General features: G+C 46.7%; 1 protein-coding gene across 1 annotated transcript in view; it reads right to left on the bottom strand.

Moving 5' to 3' along the window:
• UNC13C (unc-13 homolog C) overlaps positions 1-17439 on the bottom strand; it is a 58427-nt gene extending 40988 nt beyond the window's left edge. Inside the window, exons 1-7 of the mRNA XM_063314469.1 lie at positions 14468-17439; positions 9768-9790; positions 9145-9206; positions 7819-7897; positions 2871-2939; positions 2165-2384; positions 1138-1365 (exon numbers count right to left, since the gene is read on the bottom strand). Coding sequence (XP_063170539.1) covers positions 1138-1365; positions 2165-2384; positions 2871-2939; positions 7819-7897; positions 9145-9206; positions 9768-9790; positions 14468-17396 — 3610 coding nt within the window. The 5' untranslated portion in view covers positions 17397-17439. The remainder of the gene's footprint in view (positions 1-1137; positions 1366-2164; positions 2385-2870; positions 2940-7818; positions 7898-9144; positions 9207-9767; positions 9791-14467) is intronic.
• Positions 17440-18606: the final 1167 nt, after the last annotated feature.

The raw sequence follows: 18606 nt of genomic DNA, 5'->3' as shown, positions 1-18606 counted from the left end.
GACCTCTGGGATCACTTCCAACGCTATGATACCATGAAACAAAAGAAATGGATTCTTCTATGAATCTGAGAAAGAGAGAGCTTTCTCTCTCGGTTTTGACAGCAAGACCCTCCTGTGGCCTTGCCTACCTTTCTACCAGAATCATCCATCCCACAACCAAACTTCTTTACAAGCTATTTGACCCTCTTCCTATCTTGACACAGCAAATCTTTGTTGTTATTATGGCATCATAATACAGTGTCCATTGTGCATAGTATTCTTTTGTGTAAAGCTCTAGAAACATTCCTGCTGTAGGTCCCTTGTATAGTTTCACAACTGAACAATAAAACTGCTATGCATAAATAAATAAATCAACCAGCTATTAACTGTTGGCCAGTTAATATGGTTACTTCTCTGCAGAAGGGACACATCCTTCATAACTCACACTCAGTTTCAGACAGTGGAACATTTCCCAGTTCAGTAAAATTATGCATAATAAGATACTATGAAAGGTGGAATATAAATGCCATAATGAAAAGATAATTTGATTTAGCACAAGTCTCCCTGCCAGAGGGGACAGCAAACTTGGACCATGGGATGTCAAAGAGCAGGGAACTGACAGCAAGGGAGGATTCATGCCCAAACCCTCTGGAGTACTTTCAATTCTCCCCTGTGAGCGTGGGGTTGCATAAACAAACCTCCAAGCAGTCCGTGGATAACTGATATGAAAGGATCTTTGCAAATGGGCAGGACAAAAGTTGTTATTTCACCATGAGTACAGTATGCATGAGCTGGAGAGGACCAACAATGCCCCCTGGCCTACCCCCTGTGCCAGGGGAGAAGTCTACTGCACCATTCCCAACAGAGGGGCCCCCAGCCCCCAAGTGAACACCTCCAGGGAGGGGAATCCACCTCCACTCCAGGCAGATGGATCCGCCACTCCACCCCATCAGAAGACTTCCTAGGTTCAGCCCGAGATTCCAAAAGATAAGCCTCAGCCTGAGCCAGTTCAATCTGCTCATGAAGCCTGGCAGAACTGCCTCTTCTCACAATGGATGCACCATTTTGTTTGCATCTTTCCATTTGCAGGTCGTAAGGCAGATTGCTGGACCAGACACAAAAAGACAATTGGAGAAAAATGCTGGGCAACCATCGCACCTGTGATCATTATTTTGGCTGACCACTTGGAGGTGCCATCCAGGACACTCTGTTTGGCTGCCTTTGTGTGCTTTGAGAAGTCTTCCTTTGAAACCTGGAACACCTCCTGGATCAGATGAAAGACCTCCAGTCTGTTTTTCTCTCGAATCGTCATTTGTTCCTTCATGGCTGTAATGATGTTCTGCGTCTTATCTTCAGCCCCGTGCTTTGAGCTCTTCTCTGCAGCCCCTGAGGGAATACCACAATAATCGTGTTACAAACCGTAACTCATTGACCTGGGCTGCTGAAACCTCTGTGGGTCCTCTGGTTCATCCGTCCCTTTGTCCCTCAACTGGGGGGGGGGGTTAGAGAGCTGGTTCCTCTCTAAAAGTTCCTCCCCACCCCTGGACAGCCAAACACAGCAAAGACCCCTGAGAAATGCCATCACTGCACGCTGTTGCCAAGCCCCCCAGACGGAAACCAAAACTGAAGGGCATGCTGGCACAAAGCCGAGCCTTAAAGCCCCTGTTCTAGCTCAACCACATGTGGGGGAGCACCAAGACCTGCATTTTGCCTTTGGTGGGACAGAGAAGTCCATGACATCTACAGGGCCTAGGCTTGACCTAAGGTGACCCTTCGCTGATTTCGCGAGATGCAGGAAGCGATGGCTGTAAACCATCGTTGTATACGAGATGGGCAGCAGAGAAATTTGATAGATAAACAAACAAAAAAACAAATACGGGGAGGAGCAGTTCAACATGGAGGCTGCCCGACCCACCAGGCCACGAAGGAGGCAACTGCCTTTAGCTGATGCTCTTGGGCTAACCCAGCCAGTGGGTCTAGCTGAGGTTCAACGTGCTGCACGAACCAGTTAGCAGAGTGAGTAAATCTTGGGGCTAGTAGAGACAGCGGTGAAGGGCTAGTGGTCCACAGCATTTGGGTGTCAGTCATCCCCAGAAAAGGACTCACTATGGCCTCTTCCCCCCCCCAGATGCCCACAGAAGCAGGCCCCCTTCCTAGAAAGAAGGAGCAGCATGCTGAGACTCACTCTGCAGGCAGTCGGCGTTGAGAAGGTCTTGGCACTTTTCGTGGCATTTCACTCCACACTCGCTGCATCTCATTCCCTGCCGGGCGATGCCCCAGAGGAGCCCTTCACATTCATAACAGTAGGTGGGGGCTGTGGCTGTCCACACCTCAAAGTAGTGCGGAGTGGTCAAGGACATGGGATAGATGAGCGCCTGCAGAGTCTTTTTGAAAACATGCATTTTCTGTGGGAGGAACACAACTGTCAGGGCATGTTGGGGGAGAGGCAAGATGTGTGTCTGTGTCAGGGAGAGAGAAAACGGTCGCTGGCTACAGAGGCAGCATCTCTCAATTCGTTGTCATTAATTTAATTAATTTGCCCTGGTCCTGCCCATTTTTTTTTTTTGAGCGTGGCTTCAGCCAGCTGTGCACACACATGCACGCACATGCGCACACACACACCCAAGAGTGCTATAAGCACATATTTCTAGTGGAAAGGGGAATCTAAGGATTGTTCGGCTGGAAGTGGCTCCCCTACATAGGCAGGGCAAGGAAGCTGGGCACAGCACAGGGGCTGTGTTTGTTTTCTACCGGCCCTTCCTTGGGGGTGGAGGGGTTATCTTCCATTCAAGACCAGCTTCTTTTCACAACTATGCAGCGAGGCAGGCCTTCCACCCGAAAAACAGGTCCTGGTGGAGGCCTCGGAAAGCATGTTCCTTTCTCGCCCTTACCATCTCGTTACTCAGGGATGTCCGGACCAGTGTGGCCAGTGAGACTCCCGGCTTTCGGGCAGCCAGTGTCTGTGGAAGGCAAAAGACGCAGCAGTAAGAGGCAGGGCAACAAGGAAACAGCGGCCTAGAAACCTTTCTTTGGACCTTTGCAGGATGAAGGCAGATGAGCTGCTCTCAAAATCCCCACCAAGACCCCTGCAATGGTCTCTGGGCCCAAGCAGAAGGACCTGCCATGAACAGCAGGCAAGAGGATAAAGGGTCCAAGGCCGCCTTGAACAATCTCTTTTTGCCACCTCAAAACCCAGGGACAGGTCTGGGGAATTCTGCAACTATGTGCCAACTTGGGCTCTGGCAGGTTCCAAGAACTGATCCACAGAGCTGGACCTGACTCCTAGCCCAGGGCCAGCTAGGAATCAGAACGAAAGCCTTGCTGGCTGGTTCTTCCCTGGCCTTTGCGTGTGATGGCACCTCCCTGGAGGACTGGTCTCCATTGAACGGTTGCTCCTGTTAAAAGGTTTTCCAGAAACCAGGCAATGGGGCAGAAGAGCCAGAAAAGACACCCCCAAGCTTCCCCTTCCAATGAAACGTATGTCACTAATATAGAAACAAGACTGCAGCAGCAGGAAGACAACCCTGCCGATTTTGAGGAACGCTGAATCTTTTAAACTTTATTTTTAGCACCTTTCACAGATATAAAGTCACTTTATATCTTTATAAAACCTGTAATATATAGTTTGGTTCATAAAAGTATGTTTGGTACAAAAGAATGAAAAGTATGTTATTCAGACAATAATTATAAATGTATTAATTCAATTTCATTTAAAATGTTCAGGTTTTGTTACGAATAGAGTACAAGCTGCCAAGGAATTATGTCAGGTAGCATCTGTTTTACTTTTATCATTGAGAGAAGGAGAAAGGCAAAAAGTTAATACTGAAAACAATGTTGAAACAATAAAAATCACACCTTGTGGACCTTTCCCTCCACACTCCTGATACAGAAAGGATCAATTTGCAGGAAGAACATTGGGGAAGCGTGGGGGAAGGAGAAGCAAGTACGTGCCTCTTCCTGCATGAAACACTGCCTGATGGGCTGCTCTCTGGACCTCTCTGCTGCTACTCACCACCCACTTCCCCCTCTCCCCCCCAGCAGTTTTCCGATCCCTCGTCCAGCTAGTGGCCTCCTCTCCGTGTCCTTCCACAACAGCCACTTATTTTGAGCCTTGAGACAGGGATGCCAATGACCTGGCTTCGGCTGATTAAAACCATCGACCGGCTCTTCCTCTTGTCTGGCTCTGGCTGTGATTCCCACGGCAAGGAGGGGAGGTGCTTCAGTCCTGGAAGAGGCGCCTTCACAAGAGCGAAAATCCCAGATTACTCCTGATGTAGATCCAGGGATTTAAAGTGGATTTGGGGGTGAGGCTTGAGACCCTCTTGGGGTCATCTTTTGTGTATAGAAGTCAGGACCACCCCCTCATCTGCATATCCTCCTGGAGTTGCAACCTTTGTTACATTAATGAATGGCCCACAATGAATTCACAAGCTGTAGATCTCCATAAACTGCAACAGTTATCCAAGTTAATAGGAGTGTTTACAACTCTCCCTTTCAAAGCGTGATGCAGGGTCAAGGTTATTGTGAGAATAACGATCAGCTCGACTGGCACACATGGATCCCAGTACCCTCTGTTCTCTTTCAGTTACAAAACAATTCCTCATCAATGGTCAAATGTATAGTACGTTCACTTTCAGTCTCTGTAACCCTGTCTAAAAACTGGGATGATCAGTCTCTGAATTCTTATTAACAGCAGGAGACCAGTGACTCACTGTTGACAGTTTTAATAAACTGTTGTGTTCTGAGTTTTTCTACCACACATGATTAACTCCACACATAATTATCAAGTAAGGGAAGAACTAATCTCTGGCATGATGTTATTTGATTTGCTTCATTATTGCAGCAATATGGTTAATAAATTAATTTGCCAAGTTCTTCTTCGCAAATTCTTGGCCATTTAGCTGGTTTGTGAGGCTAACTCATAATGAATCCCCCTTGCTAACCATTAATTATGAATACTTCTGTCTGCTTGTCACCTACCATCTTTCACCAGGGACTGGGGCCAAGAAAGCAGAGCACAGAGTGAGAAGCAGGAGGCCGGAGGGAAGACAGAAAACTACAACAGAGGCTAGTAGGTGGTCGGTGATTTCTACCTCGATGCACACCGCAAAGAAAATAAACTAGAGATTCTCACTCAGGAAGGCAAATACGGCATGACAGGCAATGCTGAAACTTGGCGGGATGATATTTGGGACTGGCACAGAGCACTGAAAGTCTCCAGTTTATTCAAAAGGAACAGAAGAAGAGTAAGGATGTTGCACTTCAATAAAGAAAATAGACACTTGCACCGAATTACGGAATTCCTGTTGAAAGTATTCGGGCAAGAAAAAAAGGAGAGAGAAACACAAGTGATGTTGCTGTGGGAGTTCATTACTGACCATCTGGGCATCTTTCTGCATCAAGTGACCAGTCTTTCAATAGTGATTATGGGGCACTTCAATTCCCTTGACATCTGCCAGAATTTAACTCTACCAGGATCCAGAGATCCAACAAATGCTTATCTTCTCTCACTGGCAACTTAATTTGTCAGAAGATGGAAGAAAGACCAAGGGAGTCTGCTATCCTTGGATCTAATCCTCTCCAACCAGGATGATAAAATATGAGTTAGATGAATACTCCATTGGCTGAATAATCATACTCAAAGATTGCTTATTAATGGCCCACTGCCAAGGCCCCACAGGATGCCCCACCAGAGAGCAGGTGGCCTTTCTGCCCCAGAGAGCTAGCAGCAGGGTTTGGATCCCTCTGGCCATAAAATGCTGTGGAGGGGAGGAAAGGCAAGGCTGGGCAGCCAGCTGTGCTGCTCTGGCCCTCTCCAAGGCAGCCTGGCCTCATTCTCCCACCTCTGTCACTCGCTCTGGCGTGGTCAAGCTTCACCCTCCTGCTGCTCGCATAGTTCCCAAGTACAATTAGGGGGAAAACACATGGAGTAACCCAAACTCTGGCTTTCAACGGAGTCTTCAGTCTCCCAGGGGGAAGTCAGCTGATCTTTTAAGAACTTCTTATAACGGCACAAACTGCTCAGAATTGCCTCTTGGAAGCACCATCATCAGCACATCTCTGCAGTCAGAGGATGTGGGAAAGCTCATCTATCTTTTATTTTAATAATGAATAATAAATATTTCTTCTCATAACACACCCATCTTCTAACTTCAGAAGAATCTAGACCACAAAATGGTTTCCTATCATAGCAAGGAGTTAATATAACAAACATACAGAAGATGGCCTGGAAAATGGGGAAAGACACGGTGTTTCTCGAGCTGAAGAAGCTTCATGGGCAGCTTGCCAACCTTCAGCAGGACATGTGGAGCCCACCAGCAACCCCCCACTGTCAAGGGTAACTGTGTTGTCCTTGCCTTGCAAGATTACATTTGCAGAACCCTCTATATGTTTTCCCCATCCCAGTGTTTGGAAAACCTTGAAAGGGACAGGCGGGAAAATCCCCTGCAATTTCTGGGAAAATCCAGTCCTACAAATTCATCTGTTTGTTCGTCCAGTGTGATTCTAGCAAGTAAGACTGACACCATCAAAAAGCAGAGTGTTTGTCAGTTATTATTTACTATTTCTCTTTTCAAAGTCCTGAGTCACAGATCTTGGGGTCACTCTGAGTACCTCCCAATTTAATATCATCCACAACTCTGATAAGCAGCCCACCAATCCCTTTATCCAAGTCACTAATAAAAATGTTGAATGATGCTGACCCCAAGACAGATCCCCGCAGAACCCTACTGATCCCTGCTGGGTCCACTTTAATGGTCGCTTGCTCAGCAGGTGAGAAACTTGAGTCCCGGAGGCTACCTTGAGCACAGTTCCCCTGAACAAGCAGGCTCAGGAAGTCCAAGCCGACTACTGCCAAGAGTGAAGGCTAATCTCGGAATTGCACCTCTGGATGACTCAAGCTGTTTTTAGGACTGACAAATCATTTTAAGACAGATTTTAACTTCAAACCAGTTTGGCATCAAAGCATTATTTGTTACGAAAAATGTCTAATTAGCAGTGAACAGCTGCCCTGAGACAGAGCTTTTGAGAAATGCCATACAATAATTGTGAAATTTCACAACATCCATCAATGAAAAACACTTACCATTGCCTGGAAAATCCAGCATTGATGAGAAAGAATTAGGAAAAGCATTAATAGTCAGATGTTGTAGGGACAATGACATGCAACAATTAATATTTTTACAGCCATCATTGCAGCAGAGATACCACGGTTAAATCCTGTCTTACTTTCTCATTTTGAAAACCTTCCAACAGGTAATTGAACTGATCCAAATAAGAAAACTCTTAGAAGGGCCCCATCACATTTCTGTTTTTTTCCCCCCATGAGCACCATTTAAATTCATTGAGCATAATATTTTGGTACAGTACTTAGGCTAAAATATTCCCTAACTTCAAGAGGGATACTTTTTTAAAAATTGGGAGATATTGATCAAGAGAGTAAACTACAAATTTCCCAGAAGGTGGAATTACTTCTACAGCCACACGTAACTACCAACCACAAAACACAGATGGATGCATCTGATTGTCCTCTTACTAGACATGAGAAACAAAATAATGGACATTCTTCTATGGATGCCTCATTGGCAGTCTGCCAGTGCATCTCTTGGTGGGGATTACAGCTCTCACAATTCATTATCAATGCAGTGGGACAGAGTTGGGACTGATGGGATGCTGGCCCTGTGGTCAGAAGCAGGGCTCCATCTTTCTAAGGCCAGGTCAGCTCTCTGGTTTAGTTCTTGGTGAGCAGAAAAACACCCACTCTCAGCTGAAGCAGGGACCAGCCACCCACGGCATTAGTGCATTAGCATAGTGTGAAATAGCATGCTGCCAGGAACTTACCACATCTCGGATGACAGGAAATGTGTTCTTTCGTCGCAGGTCTGGCATGCTATCAATCCCATACAGAGCACTACCAGGGCTGAACAGGTGAGAAAGTGGGATGGATACATGGTACACACCGACATGTATGGCTCACATGAAAGAAAGCAGCAATGCTTATCAGTGTTAAAGGGCATGGACTCCTGCAGTCGCATGAGACCTTTTGGGGACCCATTGAAAAGCCCCCTGGAATGAGAATGCCATGGCCTTCTGAGCTGCAGGGCCACAGGGAAAGCTCATACACTATTTGTTGCTTTTATAACGCAAATGCTCCTTACAAAATGCTACTGCCAATGAGCTATTTTCAGTTTCTTCCATATTTTCCCCAGCAAAACTGTGTGGTGTTTTCTCCTTGTACCAAATGTCCTAATTAGAGCCTGGAGGTAAGACATATTGTAGATTGACATTTCTCTGCACTGAGTGTCATGGAATAATAATAATAAAAAACCTCTATAAGCATAAAAATATTGAGCAGCAGACAGATATCAGAGGGGAGTAATGAAATTACCAGACACACACACACTGAAAGAAAGAGCCTATCACAAAACTCTTCCAAATCTTTGGGGAATATGAAGATTTGAAATCAATGGAGGACCACAAAGCTGGCCAACAGCAAAATTCAGCTGACTGGAAACTGGACTTCAGTTTGATCAAGAAATTATTTTGTTGGGCCAAATCAGAGAAATCAGGGGCTGCACATTAAGAGAAGATTGTGCCATGATCTGAGGGGCCAGGAGGCAAAGGGCCTGTTCTGGCATGCTTGGGATGGGAGATGGCGATGAGACACTTAGGTTGGAGATGCCATGGCAAAGAAAGACCGGAAATGCCATCTAGTTAATTGGTGGCAGCTCTGAATGCTTTTGCTTACTGATGTTCTCCTCCTTTTTACCAGTGAGAAGTTTCAAGCAGCTGACAAACCTATACATTTCGGACAACTGGCAGCATAGCTAGGGCAAGGAGATTTGGAGGAAGGGGCAGATCTCCAGGGCCTGCAAGTGGGATGAACTTTTCGGAAGGCAAGGTAGGAAGGAGCCATTCACCGGCTTTGTCTCTCCATGCCTCCAGTCTGAATTCATCTTGCACTTCTTCTCAAATGTCCCCAACTTTAATCAAGTCTCTCCTAAGCCACCTGAGCCTCATCTCTGCTGCTTCGCTTCTCCTCCCACCCATGTTGAGGCGTGCGCAGGCTATGGCTGCTATTAATGCTTCCCCCAAAGAAAGAGCAGCAGCAGAGAATGTAACACACTTCAAAGCTGCATTCTTCAGGCAGGGGGTGCAGGGACTTACCCAGAAAAGGCTTGGACTGCAAGTTTGGAGGCCTCCAAGGAATGTCCGCTGGCAACGTGAGCCTTGAATGAGAAGAAGGGAAAGCTCAGCTTCTTAGCCAGCGCTGGCAGGTGGCAAGCAGAGAGGGGCCATACACAGAACAACACTGAAGACGGAAACACGAATGCGAAGCAAGGCCAGCTCCACCACGCCAAAGCTAAAGCCTGTCTTGTTTGAAAAGACAACAGAGCAACATTCGGCATCTAGGGAGAAGTCTGGCTTTGTGCAGCCCGACCCCCTGCAGGTGGTTTCCCTTTAAACCCTGGAGCACAAGCGTCTGCCAGCCAACTGGGCGTGCTGGCCCCAGGGTACAAAACGAGAAACCGGGTTTGGCAACAGCAGATCCCTAAGCTGGCACGACTTAGGAGTCTCAGAATCACAACAGGGAAGACTCGGTCGGTCTGCACATCAATGGGAGGCATCTGGACACATCAACGGAGAAAGAGGAAGACAGAAGCGTGGACAGCTGGGGGGCATGCGCATCTCACAACTCAAATTAAAAGACCAAACGGGTCAATTGAGCCACAACCACACGCCCACAAAAGACAGCAACCACCCTTTAAGGAAAGATGCAGATTTGGAACCTTTTCATCCACAGATCTGCTATCTGAAAAAGAATTGGGAAGAGGGGAATAAAAATTAGACACAGACTCTCCAAGAAATGTGCATAGTGAATATTGCAATCCTATCTAGAGTCTGGCCAGGAGGCTCCTGAGGCACCAGCTTTACACTCTGATGCTAAACCAGGTTGGGACCTCCCCACCCATCCACCCCCCCACCCCACCTTCTGCCAGGCAGGGAAATCTCAAGAGCTATGTATGAGGCTTCTCTCTCTCACACTGGTTCCATCCTATAGGAAGCCTGAGGAGAAAATGACGGATGTGCATTTGGACTTTCAAGTGTGACACGAACCCTCAGGCCATAAAGCAACTCATCCAAGGGGGTCTTCGGAAAGGCTTAGCCACCTTTATGAAGGGATCCCACAGAGCCTTCCTCAGAAGCAGGAGTTCTGCTTACTCAGATGCCAGCCTGGCAAACTGGCTTATGCTCCATTTCTGATTAGAAAGTTCCTTCTGAGTGCAGCACTGTGGGTCACTGAATCACAGCAAGAGTCCGTGGATTAAGGTGGTGACCTCCAAGTACTGGGCTGAAAGCCCCTCCTGGACTGCAAAGCTTGAGCTAAATCAATCTCCATGACTCACAGATGGAGAAAACGGGGGCAGCTCCAGAAGGAGGCATGCTGGGAAACTCTTGCCCACCTCACACGTTCTGGCCAAAGGACCATCAAGCCCCAATTACTGTCTTGGATGCCTCCAGCATCATCCCTGCACTCCTGGCCCTGGATGGAAAGCCTTCTGAACACCGTGCCCTGGTGGGCTCAATTGCCTTCAGAGCCACTGCTGCCCCAGGGGGTGGACAGGACAGTCATCACCTCTCAAGGGGCACAAAGGGGAGGGTGGCCCTTTGTTTCAAGCCCAGAGAAAAGGGGGTCCCCCATATGCCAAGAAGGTATTACAGATCCAGAAGGGAAATTTAAAGACAAAGAATGGTTGACCTCTGCGAGTAACAATGAAAGCAGCACAGCTTTAATATGCTTCTGCCTTAACAGCAGTCAGTCTAATGAAGGACAATAATTAACATAGGGACATTTATTTTCTTGTAAATCAGAAAGATGGATTGGGATGATTAAACTCCTTTTCTTGGCCACATAAACAGATCCACTCAATTACGATCACTCAATTAAACAGAGGAAGCCAGAGTGAAAAGAGGCAGAGCATAATACTTTTCCCTCTGAACACAACGGATCCTTCAACAAATGTCCTGTTATGAACGATGCTGCATCTATCAAACCTTTTGCAGCCATTAGGAATTAAGGCTTCCTGTGTCTGGACAACTAGTCAGCTATAAGATACGCATTTTAACCGATGGCGTCTTCCACAGCACCAGAGCACTGGCCAGGAAGACTTCTACAAACAGAACTGATGGTGGTGTGAAGACTGGCATGCGTGCCCAGGGGGACGGTGGAGAAAGCTCCCCAGGAAATCAGATGCATCCTCCCTGACGGTCCCCTTCCCTGCCTTTCTGTCTTTGCCACCAAGTTCTCCATGCAGCACTTGGTCACTTCAGCCTTTCTTACACATTCAGGGCCAGGAAACGTTTCCTGTCAGCCTTGCAAATAAAGGGACCTCTTGGTCAGAAGGTGCAGCAACCACTGCGGTGGCCCAGAGAAGTGTCAAATCTCATCAAGAAAATGCATAATTGCCACCCAAGGAGCCCAAGTGGGTAGAAGGAGGGACCCACTTGCAGAGCCCCTGGCTTGCTTTGCCTGCCCAGGCAGCAGTTGCCACAGCCCCAGGATGGTAGCTCTGACATATTCTAAGACCGTCACTCAGTGCAGGGTTGGCCTGGAGGACATCATTTTACTAGGAGCAGGCAAAGCATCCAACTAAGTCCTGTGCCCAGCTGAGGGGATTATGGCACGTAAGGCACAAATAGCAATAGTCTGATCCAGGGAAGTTCAAGGCAAAATGGTAACTGGTTGACAAATTGCAATCAACGGCTGACAAGTTGGGAGGCTGGAAAAGGAGCCTTGGCAGACTAAGCTATGTGCCCAGACAAAGGGACTGTGGGCTCCCTCCATCTGTTCCACCAAGCTGGGGGCTCCCTGGTCCCCCATCCCAATAGTAAGCTGGGGGGTTGGGGGCCACACTGTTGGGTCCCCATCACAGTCTTTAGGCACCCTATTGGAGGCCATCCTAGATCATTCTCCAGTGTTTCTCCTGCAGAAATGTCTTTGCCCTCGTCTCCTCCACCGGTTCCCCACAGCAAAATCCATGTGCCAGGGAGAAAGCCACAGGTGCCCGCTGCCAAGAAGACCCCACTGCCACCCATGGAAGACACAGCCCAAACCCTTGAAAGAGCTGCTGCGACAGAGGCTGGAAACAGCCTGGCAGGGAAAGCAACAAGCCAAATAAATCCAGGGCTGCAGAAAATTGTTCAGAATTTCTGAACTCACTAGCTCTTGTGTACTTTTTGCTTAAGAAGAACTGCACAAAGGTCTGCAGAGGAAGTTCTTAACGGCATGTTGGCAGATCCAGGTGGGAAACTGCATCCCTGCCTGCTGCTTGCTTGTCGACTCTTGGCTGGAACCCCCCACCTAGACATCACATCATATTATTCTATGAATTCTATGAATTCAGACCACCATTTTTCTGTGGAACCACGCCCTTCCTATAGCTAGGCCTAGGAATGGGTACCGAAATGAGCACACCCTTACCCTACTACTACTGCTACTACACCCCTTTCTCCCTGCCCACTTTCCTTTTTTGCAGGTTTCTGCCACCTGTCGGTATTTCAACTGGCTCCTTGACGCAGGGCAGGACCGTCTGCCCTCTACATAGCGCTGTGCCTTTCTAGGGCTCCAGACATGCACTCCTGACTACAAAGGAATGTTACTATCATTGTGCACCCATAATTTTGAATAGATATTGCATCCCTGGGGCCAGTTCCCTTTGTTCCCTATCCACCACCAGTTGCCTCCTCAGGCCATCCTGGGGAGGGCAGAAGTGGCCTCATAAAATTGAGTGGAACTATACTTTATTGAAATAAGCCTTGAGAGCTGGACTGCCCCTCCCTCTTATAACCCCGTGAAGTAAGGTGGAGCCCACCTGAGCCTATTTGCCTGCTTCCCGGGCTTAACGTATGCTTTTGTTTCTGTGACTGTTTCTGCGTAGTTTCTCCAAGATCATCTCCGTGGCTCTCTACAGATTGCGGTGCAGTTATCAACAGTGAATCCCCTGAATCAAAATGATCAGAGAAAACAGGCATTCTGATTCCCATGGCAACCTGCTCTCTGAAGCCACAAGGAGGAAATGCTAACATGGCACTTTCAGAACCAGCCAAACGGTGTCCTGACTGCTCAAGTAAAGCACTTTGCACCTGCCATGGGCCTTAGTGGTTATAAATTCTTGACTGCTCATACTTTGGACATGAGTATCCGAAGTCCCCCACTCAACTCATCTTTGGACACCTACTCTTCAGCAGGCAGTTGGAAGAACTAACACAGATTCAGCCAGGGTGACTGTGAGGGTTGTCAGTCACAGGACAATATGGACCTGACACTTGCAATGGATAATGGATATGGACCGCCCAGAGTCCCCTCTTTGGGAGAGATGGGCGGTGATAGAAATTTGAAAAATCAATCAATCAATCCCCAACAACAGGAACTGGCCTCTACCCATCTGGCTGGCATCAAAATGCTCTCTCTGGTCGGAAGTCGATGAACCCACATAATTATAATAATGCCTACTGTTCCTACATTTTAATCATTATTTTCTCATCTGTCCTGTCCACCACCCTCACCACCACTCCAGTCCTACACACACTTTAAACAGCATCAGCACACCACACAAATATTCCATGGCCAATTGTTCAAAACTCTTTTGAGATGAGACCCTTTAATGCTGAAGGGCTGCTCCTGGTGCATCATGCAGCATCATGTAGGCAGCCTTTCAATATTCACATTAAAGGTAGAGATTGGCACCCAAGCATGGCTTGGGAAAACAATAGGCCTCACCAGATGCTACAGGTAATCCACCCCAAGTGAACTTCCCACAGCATTTTCAAGGGTGGCCCCTCACAGGAGGCACTGGGGTAGTCCAGCAGGGGTGGTTCCAGCACGTGAGAAAGAAACTGGATTCCTTGCATTTAGCCTATGCCTTTCAGAGCACCTTTAAGATCGTATGGTGAAGCCTTAACAGAGACTTGCATCCATTAAACATAATTTTAAAAATAGGATGTTAGCTGCATTTATACATAATAATATGCATCATCAAGATTTCTAAACGGTGATTTATTGCCTCCCACATCACACTCAGTGATAATCACACATCACTTCGCCCCCAAAATAAAGAACCTACCGTTTGGCCTCAAGGTAATGTGTGAATTTATCCACCACCATAGAGTTGGTCACAAGCTAGGAGTTTGATTTACAGTGCCCTGAAGCCATAACTGTACTGTATTTAAACCACTTCACTCTAATCAGTTCAGTGGGACAAAACATGCCAAATCTTTGACAGTAACTTAGATCATGCGGTGCAGCTTGTAACAGCTTTAATCATGGATCCTCCGGCAGAATTCAGCAGAATTTCTACTGGAGATAAACAGCGGTTCTCTGACCCACTGAATCCCAAGTGAGAAAGGAACTCTTAGAATTCAACAACATCCCTTTCCTTTCCTTTTTTGATTTATTGCTGTTTATAAGCAAAATGTAAATCCACCCTACCTCCAGCAAGGATCTTTTCCTCCAGCTCCCTCATCTGTTTCTTGTGTGCCCTCAGAGCAGCTTCTTTAAAAGATGGGATGCCTTTTTTTTGAACTGGTGCTGTAGCAGGGACTATTGGAATATTCTGATTTTCGTCTTCACATGCATCCAATTCATTCTCAACCACCGTATCTTCACCTGCAACTTCCCGCTTGTGCTGACTGGCCAGATGGCTCCCTGAACAGCCACCAGGAGAGCCTTCTTGTGAAATGGCTGAGGGGCTTTTTTGTAGAGCTGCTTCCGGTTCACATTCCTGGGTCTGTTTTTCCAATTCATTAGCACTAGTTCTGCTCTCCAGCTTAGCGAGGACTTGTTCCACGACTTCTACATAATCTGTTTCAAGCTCCCCCATGGACTCACTGGGGTCCTCCTCATCTTCAGCTCGGTAATAGGACGGCTCCATGCAAACGTCAGAGTCCAAGGTGGTGTTTGATTCATTAGCAGTGGATTGAGACATTGTCCGAAGCCGCCCCATAAAAGACGATCCGCTGTCCTCACAGCCACTTAAGCTCTGTGTGCTCTTATTCCACACCACTTCCAGAGCCGACCTTGCCCGTTGCAGGGTATTTCCAAATTTGGGAAAGAGGAAGGTTTTGTCTGAAAGGTCAATGCTCAGCCGGCTGTGCCAAGACTTCGGAGGCACTTCCTCGGCGTCCTTGCTTGGCAGCTCGCTCTGGCTTCGATACATCACAGGCTTCCTGTTTTGGTTTGGAAAGCAGGCACTGGCTCTGGTCTCCTGGTGCTCAGTGAGCTGGCTGAACCAGGGACTCTGTACTTCACTGCTGGACCCTATGCCAGAGAGGCAGTTACTGTCTGGGGCGTAATCATAACTTTCTGTCTCATCCTGGGCATCTGAGAACTGGCCACAGTCTACCTGTTGGTCAGAAAAATCATTTAAGTTATAACCCAGATTTTTGTAGTTTAAGGAATTTACTCCAATGTCCCTATTTTGGTCTAGCTGATTCCAATCTTTCCATGGTGAAAGCGCATCTTCTAAGGAGACCTGAGAGTTACTGTAACGACTTCGGTCGCCTGATGCACAGGCCACCCCGTTGCTGACCCCGCTGTCAATTGTTTCTGTATTCTCAATTTCGCTCTCAAATCTATAAGGGGGGCCATCTTGATTAAGCCCCTGTCCTTGCAGATCACCGCTCCAGTCAGATGGGTCACCATGTGTTCTCTGCCAGAGTTCCCGATCGGAAGAGGATAAGAGTGAGCTCCCATTCGTTTTGATGAAGTGTTGGTTCTCTGAAAAATCTTCAGAGTAAGACTGGCAGAGTTTAGAAAAATCTGATTCTGAACGACTGAGCTTTAGCGCTGCAAAATCGTTCTGTGATGGCCACACAGAGGTCATGTTGGAAGAGCAGCAGGTTCTGATCTCCTTCTGTGGGCTCTCTTGACCACAGAAAGTATCGCCATCTGGAGCCCTTTTAAGAATGTCTCCCCTGTCCTTTGCAGAATTTCTTTTCATTTGCGGAGCAGATTTGGATATTTTTGCATACCTGTTCCAACCGATATCAGAGTCCAGTTCTTTGCCCCGGTCATCAAGCCACTCCCAACCCTGCTCTTTAGCTCTGAGGTCAGAGGCTGGGAATTTCAAATCCATGCTCTCATACGTCTGAGAGGAAGGGAGGGTTCTCTCCTTCCTCTCACTTGAATCACGAGGGAGAATATCAGTTGAAACCCCGAGGCCAGTCCCCTTAAGCTTGTAAGACTTTTTCAGAACCAAGTCTCTGTGCTGGGATGTTTCAAAATAAACAAGGATGGCCCGCGGCTTGGCATTAGGACAGTCTCTCTGCTGTCCCAGTCGCTGCGCAAATTCTATTTTGACAGAATTCTGGGCCTCTGAAAATCCCATTTTCTCTATTAATGTTCTGTACACTACATGCTCGACATTCTCAAACTTCTCCTCTGGCACATTTAAAAATCTAAGACTGGTTTTGCTTCCTGTGCATCCAAGTTGCTTGATATAATCATATATATCACGCGTCTCCCTTCGTGACTGTACAAACCCTGTCCGCAACTGTTCAATCTCATTCTGCACGACTTCCACGCTGCTGGAGATTTCATCAATCGACTGTCTGAGGGCGTTGACGTGCCCCCGCAATTCAGAGAGTTCAGTTTCTATTTGACTGATACCCTGGAGCTCTTTGAATATCATTTCCATCACATCGTGGGTCTGGCTGATGCAACCCGTTGAGCTGAAGCTTGGTTCCAGTGGACTGGACTTTTGTGGGCGAGCTGTTCTGTCCAAAGACTTGCTCCTCAGGCCCCAGGTTTTCTTCCATGTGCTGAGCTCAGAGTCCGAGGAGACGCACTCCTGGCTCTTCTTCCATTTTCGCAATTTCCGTAAAGCACCAAGCTTGAGGCTGTGCAGTGTGCGGTCCCCTTCGGAGCTGCCGTCCGAAGGGGCGAGGCTACCCACACTCTTCCTGTTGCGTCTCATAGGCATCGCGTGCGATGAATTTTCTTCGCTCCTGTTCTTGTCGTTGGCGTCACTTAAAAATTCTGAGAATGAACTCCCCTTAGAAGATGCATCACGAAAGGGATCTTCATTCTTATTTAAGAAAACCCTCTGTTGCAATCCATTTGCTATGGCTACCCGGTAGCTGAGAGTTGGAGACAGAGAAAATTCGTGGTTGCGTCTCTCCTCTTTAACTGACAAATTGTGAACAGCGGTATGCTTTGTTACTTTTTTTACTGAGCTTTTTAAACTATTTGAGAATTTGGGATTCTTTACTTGTCCAACCTGGAAAATATTTAGTTCCTTTTTGCTTTGACTGCTCTCTTGTTTGTTCCTTGTACTGTTTTCCAGTTTCTTTGTAAACATTCCTTTGTAAATCCTGGATATATAGAAAGGGTTAGGGTTCTGGAAGAGAGCAGAAACCATGGAAGGCCAGTTCAGTTATCCTTCCCCACAAAGACAGCAGTTCCTCTTGTCGCAACCATCTGCGGGTTTCCAAGGCAAGATGAGGCCAGGCCCTCTTAATGAACTAAGGAAACCATGGCCAGCAAGTGGCAGGAAAGCTCCAGGAGGAAGCCTGCAGGTCTGAAGAACTCTGGTTCTATTTCCCATTACTCCCTGAAGCATCTAGAAAGCAGAGAAGACTGTTACCATGACTTCCAAAGCCAGTTCGTGATCTTATATATCCAAAAAATACTTAACACTTGCTCATCTGACATTTTGATAAATAGAACTATTAAAAAAGTAATTTATTACATTTGGAGAAATCACATTTCCTATTTACAGAAGAAAAGCTGATCAAGAGAGAAAGTTGTTCAAGTAAGTTGTTTTCATGGCATACTTCAACATACTGTCAGTTTGGGAGTTAGAAAAACGTTAAAAAACAAGCAATGTTCCAGATTAGAGATCCTCAATAAGATCTTTACAGCTGTGTTCTAGATAGGGTTCCTTGGTAACAAATGACATTGAAGTCAGCAGATCTCATGTATGCAAAGCATTTTGCTCAAAGCCATTTGGAATCAGGCAGTTAAATGTAGAGTCTATAGAGACACAGATACCGCTTGCTAGTAATTCTTTGGACTACACATAGGCACATTTGCACTTTACACTTTAAAAAAAAAAAATGGCATCAGTCACATGTCAGGAGAACTTTACACATGTTCAGAGAGTACCCAGGTCTGATAATTCCTTCCTCTTTACAGCCCACCTATTCTGTTTTAGCATTGCTAGAACAAGTGCAGCACAAAAAAAAATTCCTGTAGCAACCCCTCTAACTAGTGTGATGCATGTGGTTGCTGACATAGTTTGAAAGAAAAGCTCCAGATGTGAAGGGGAAAAGAAAAAGGGAAAATTCAGGGAAGAGCAGAAGGGATTCATTCTCCCCAATGCTACCTAAAAAGAAAGTTTTTTGGGGGGGAGGAGAAAGAGTAAAAAATCTTTTAAAAGAATGATGAATATAAAACAATCAGACAGGGTACAAATAATTTATAAGTAAAAGATTTTTATAGCATCAGAACACCTCAATATATGTAGGATTAATATATGAAAGAACAGAAAAGTGTGCCTTAATTCAAGCAAGGCTTCAGTTCTTAAGACTCAGAAATCTAAAAATGAAGTGCCAATAATAGCCATAATT

Source organism: Candoia aspera, chromosome 13, assembly GCF_035149785.1.
Source record: "Candoia aspera isolate rCanAsp1 chromosome 13, rCanAsp1.hap2, whole genome shotgun sequence".
NCBI classification, from domain to species: Eukaryota; Metazoa; Chordata; class Lepidosauria; order Squamata; family Boidae; genus Candoia; species Candoia aspera.
Note: the sequence above shows the minus strand (reverse complement) of the source record. Positions and strands in the feature narration are given on the sequence as shown.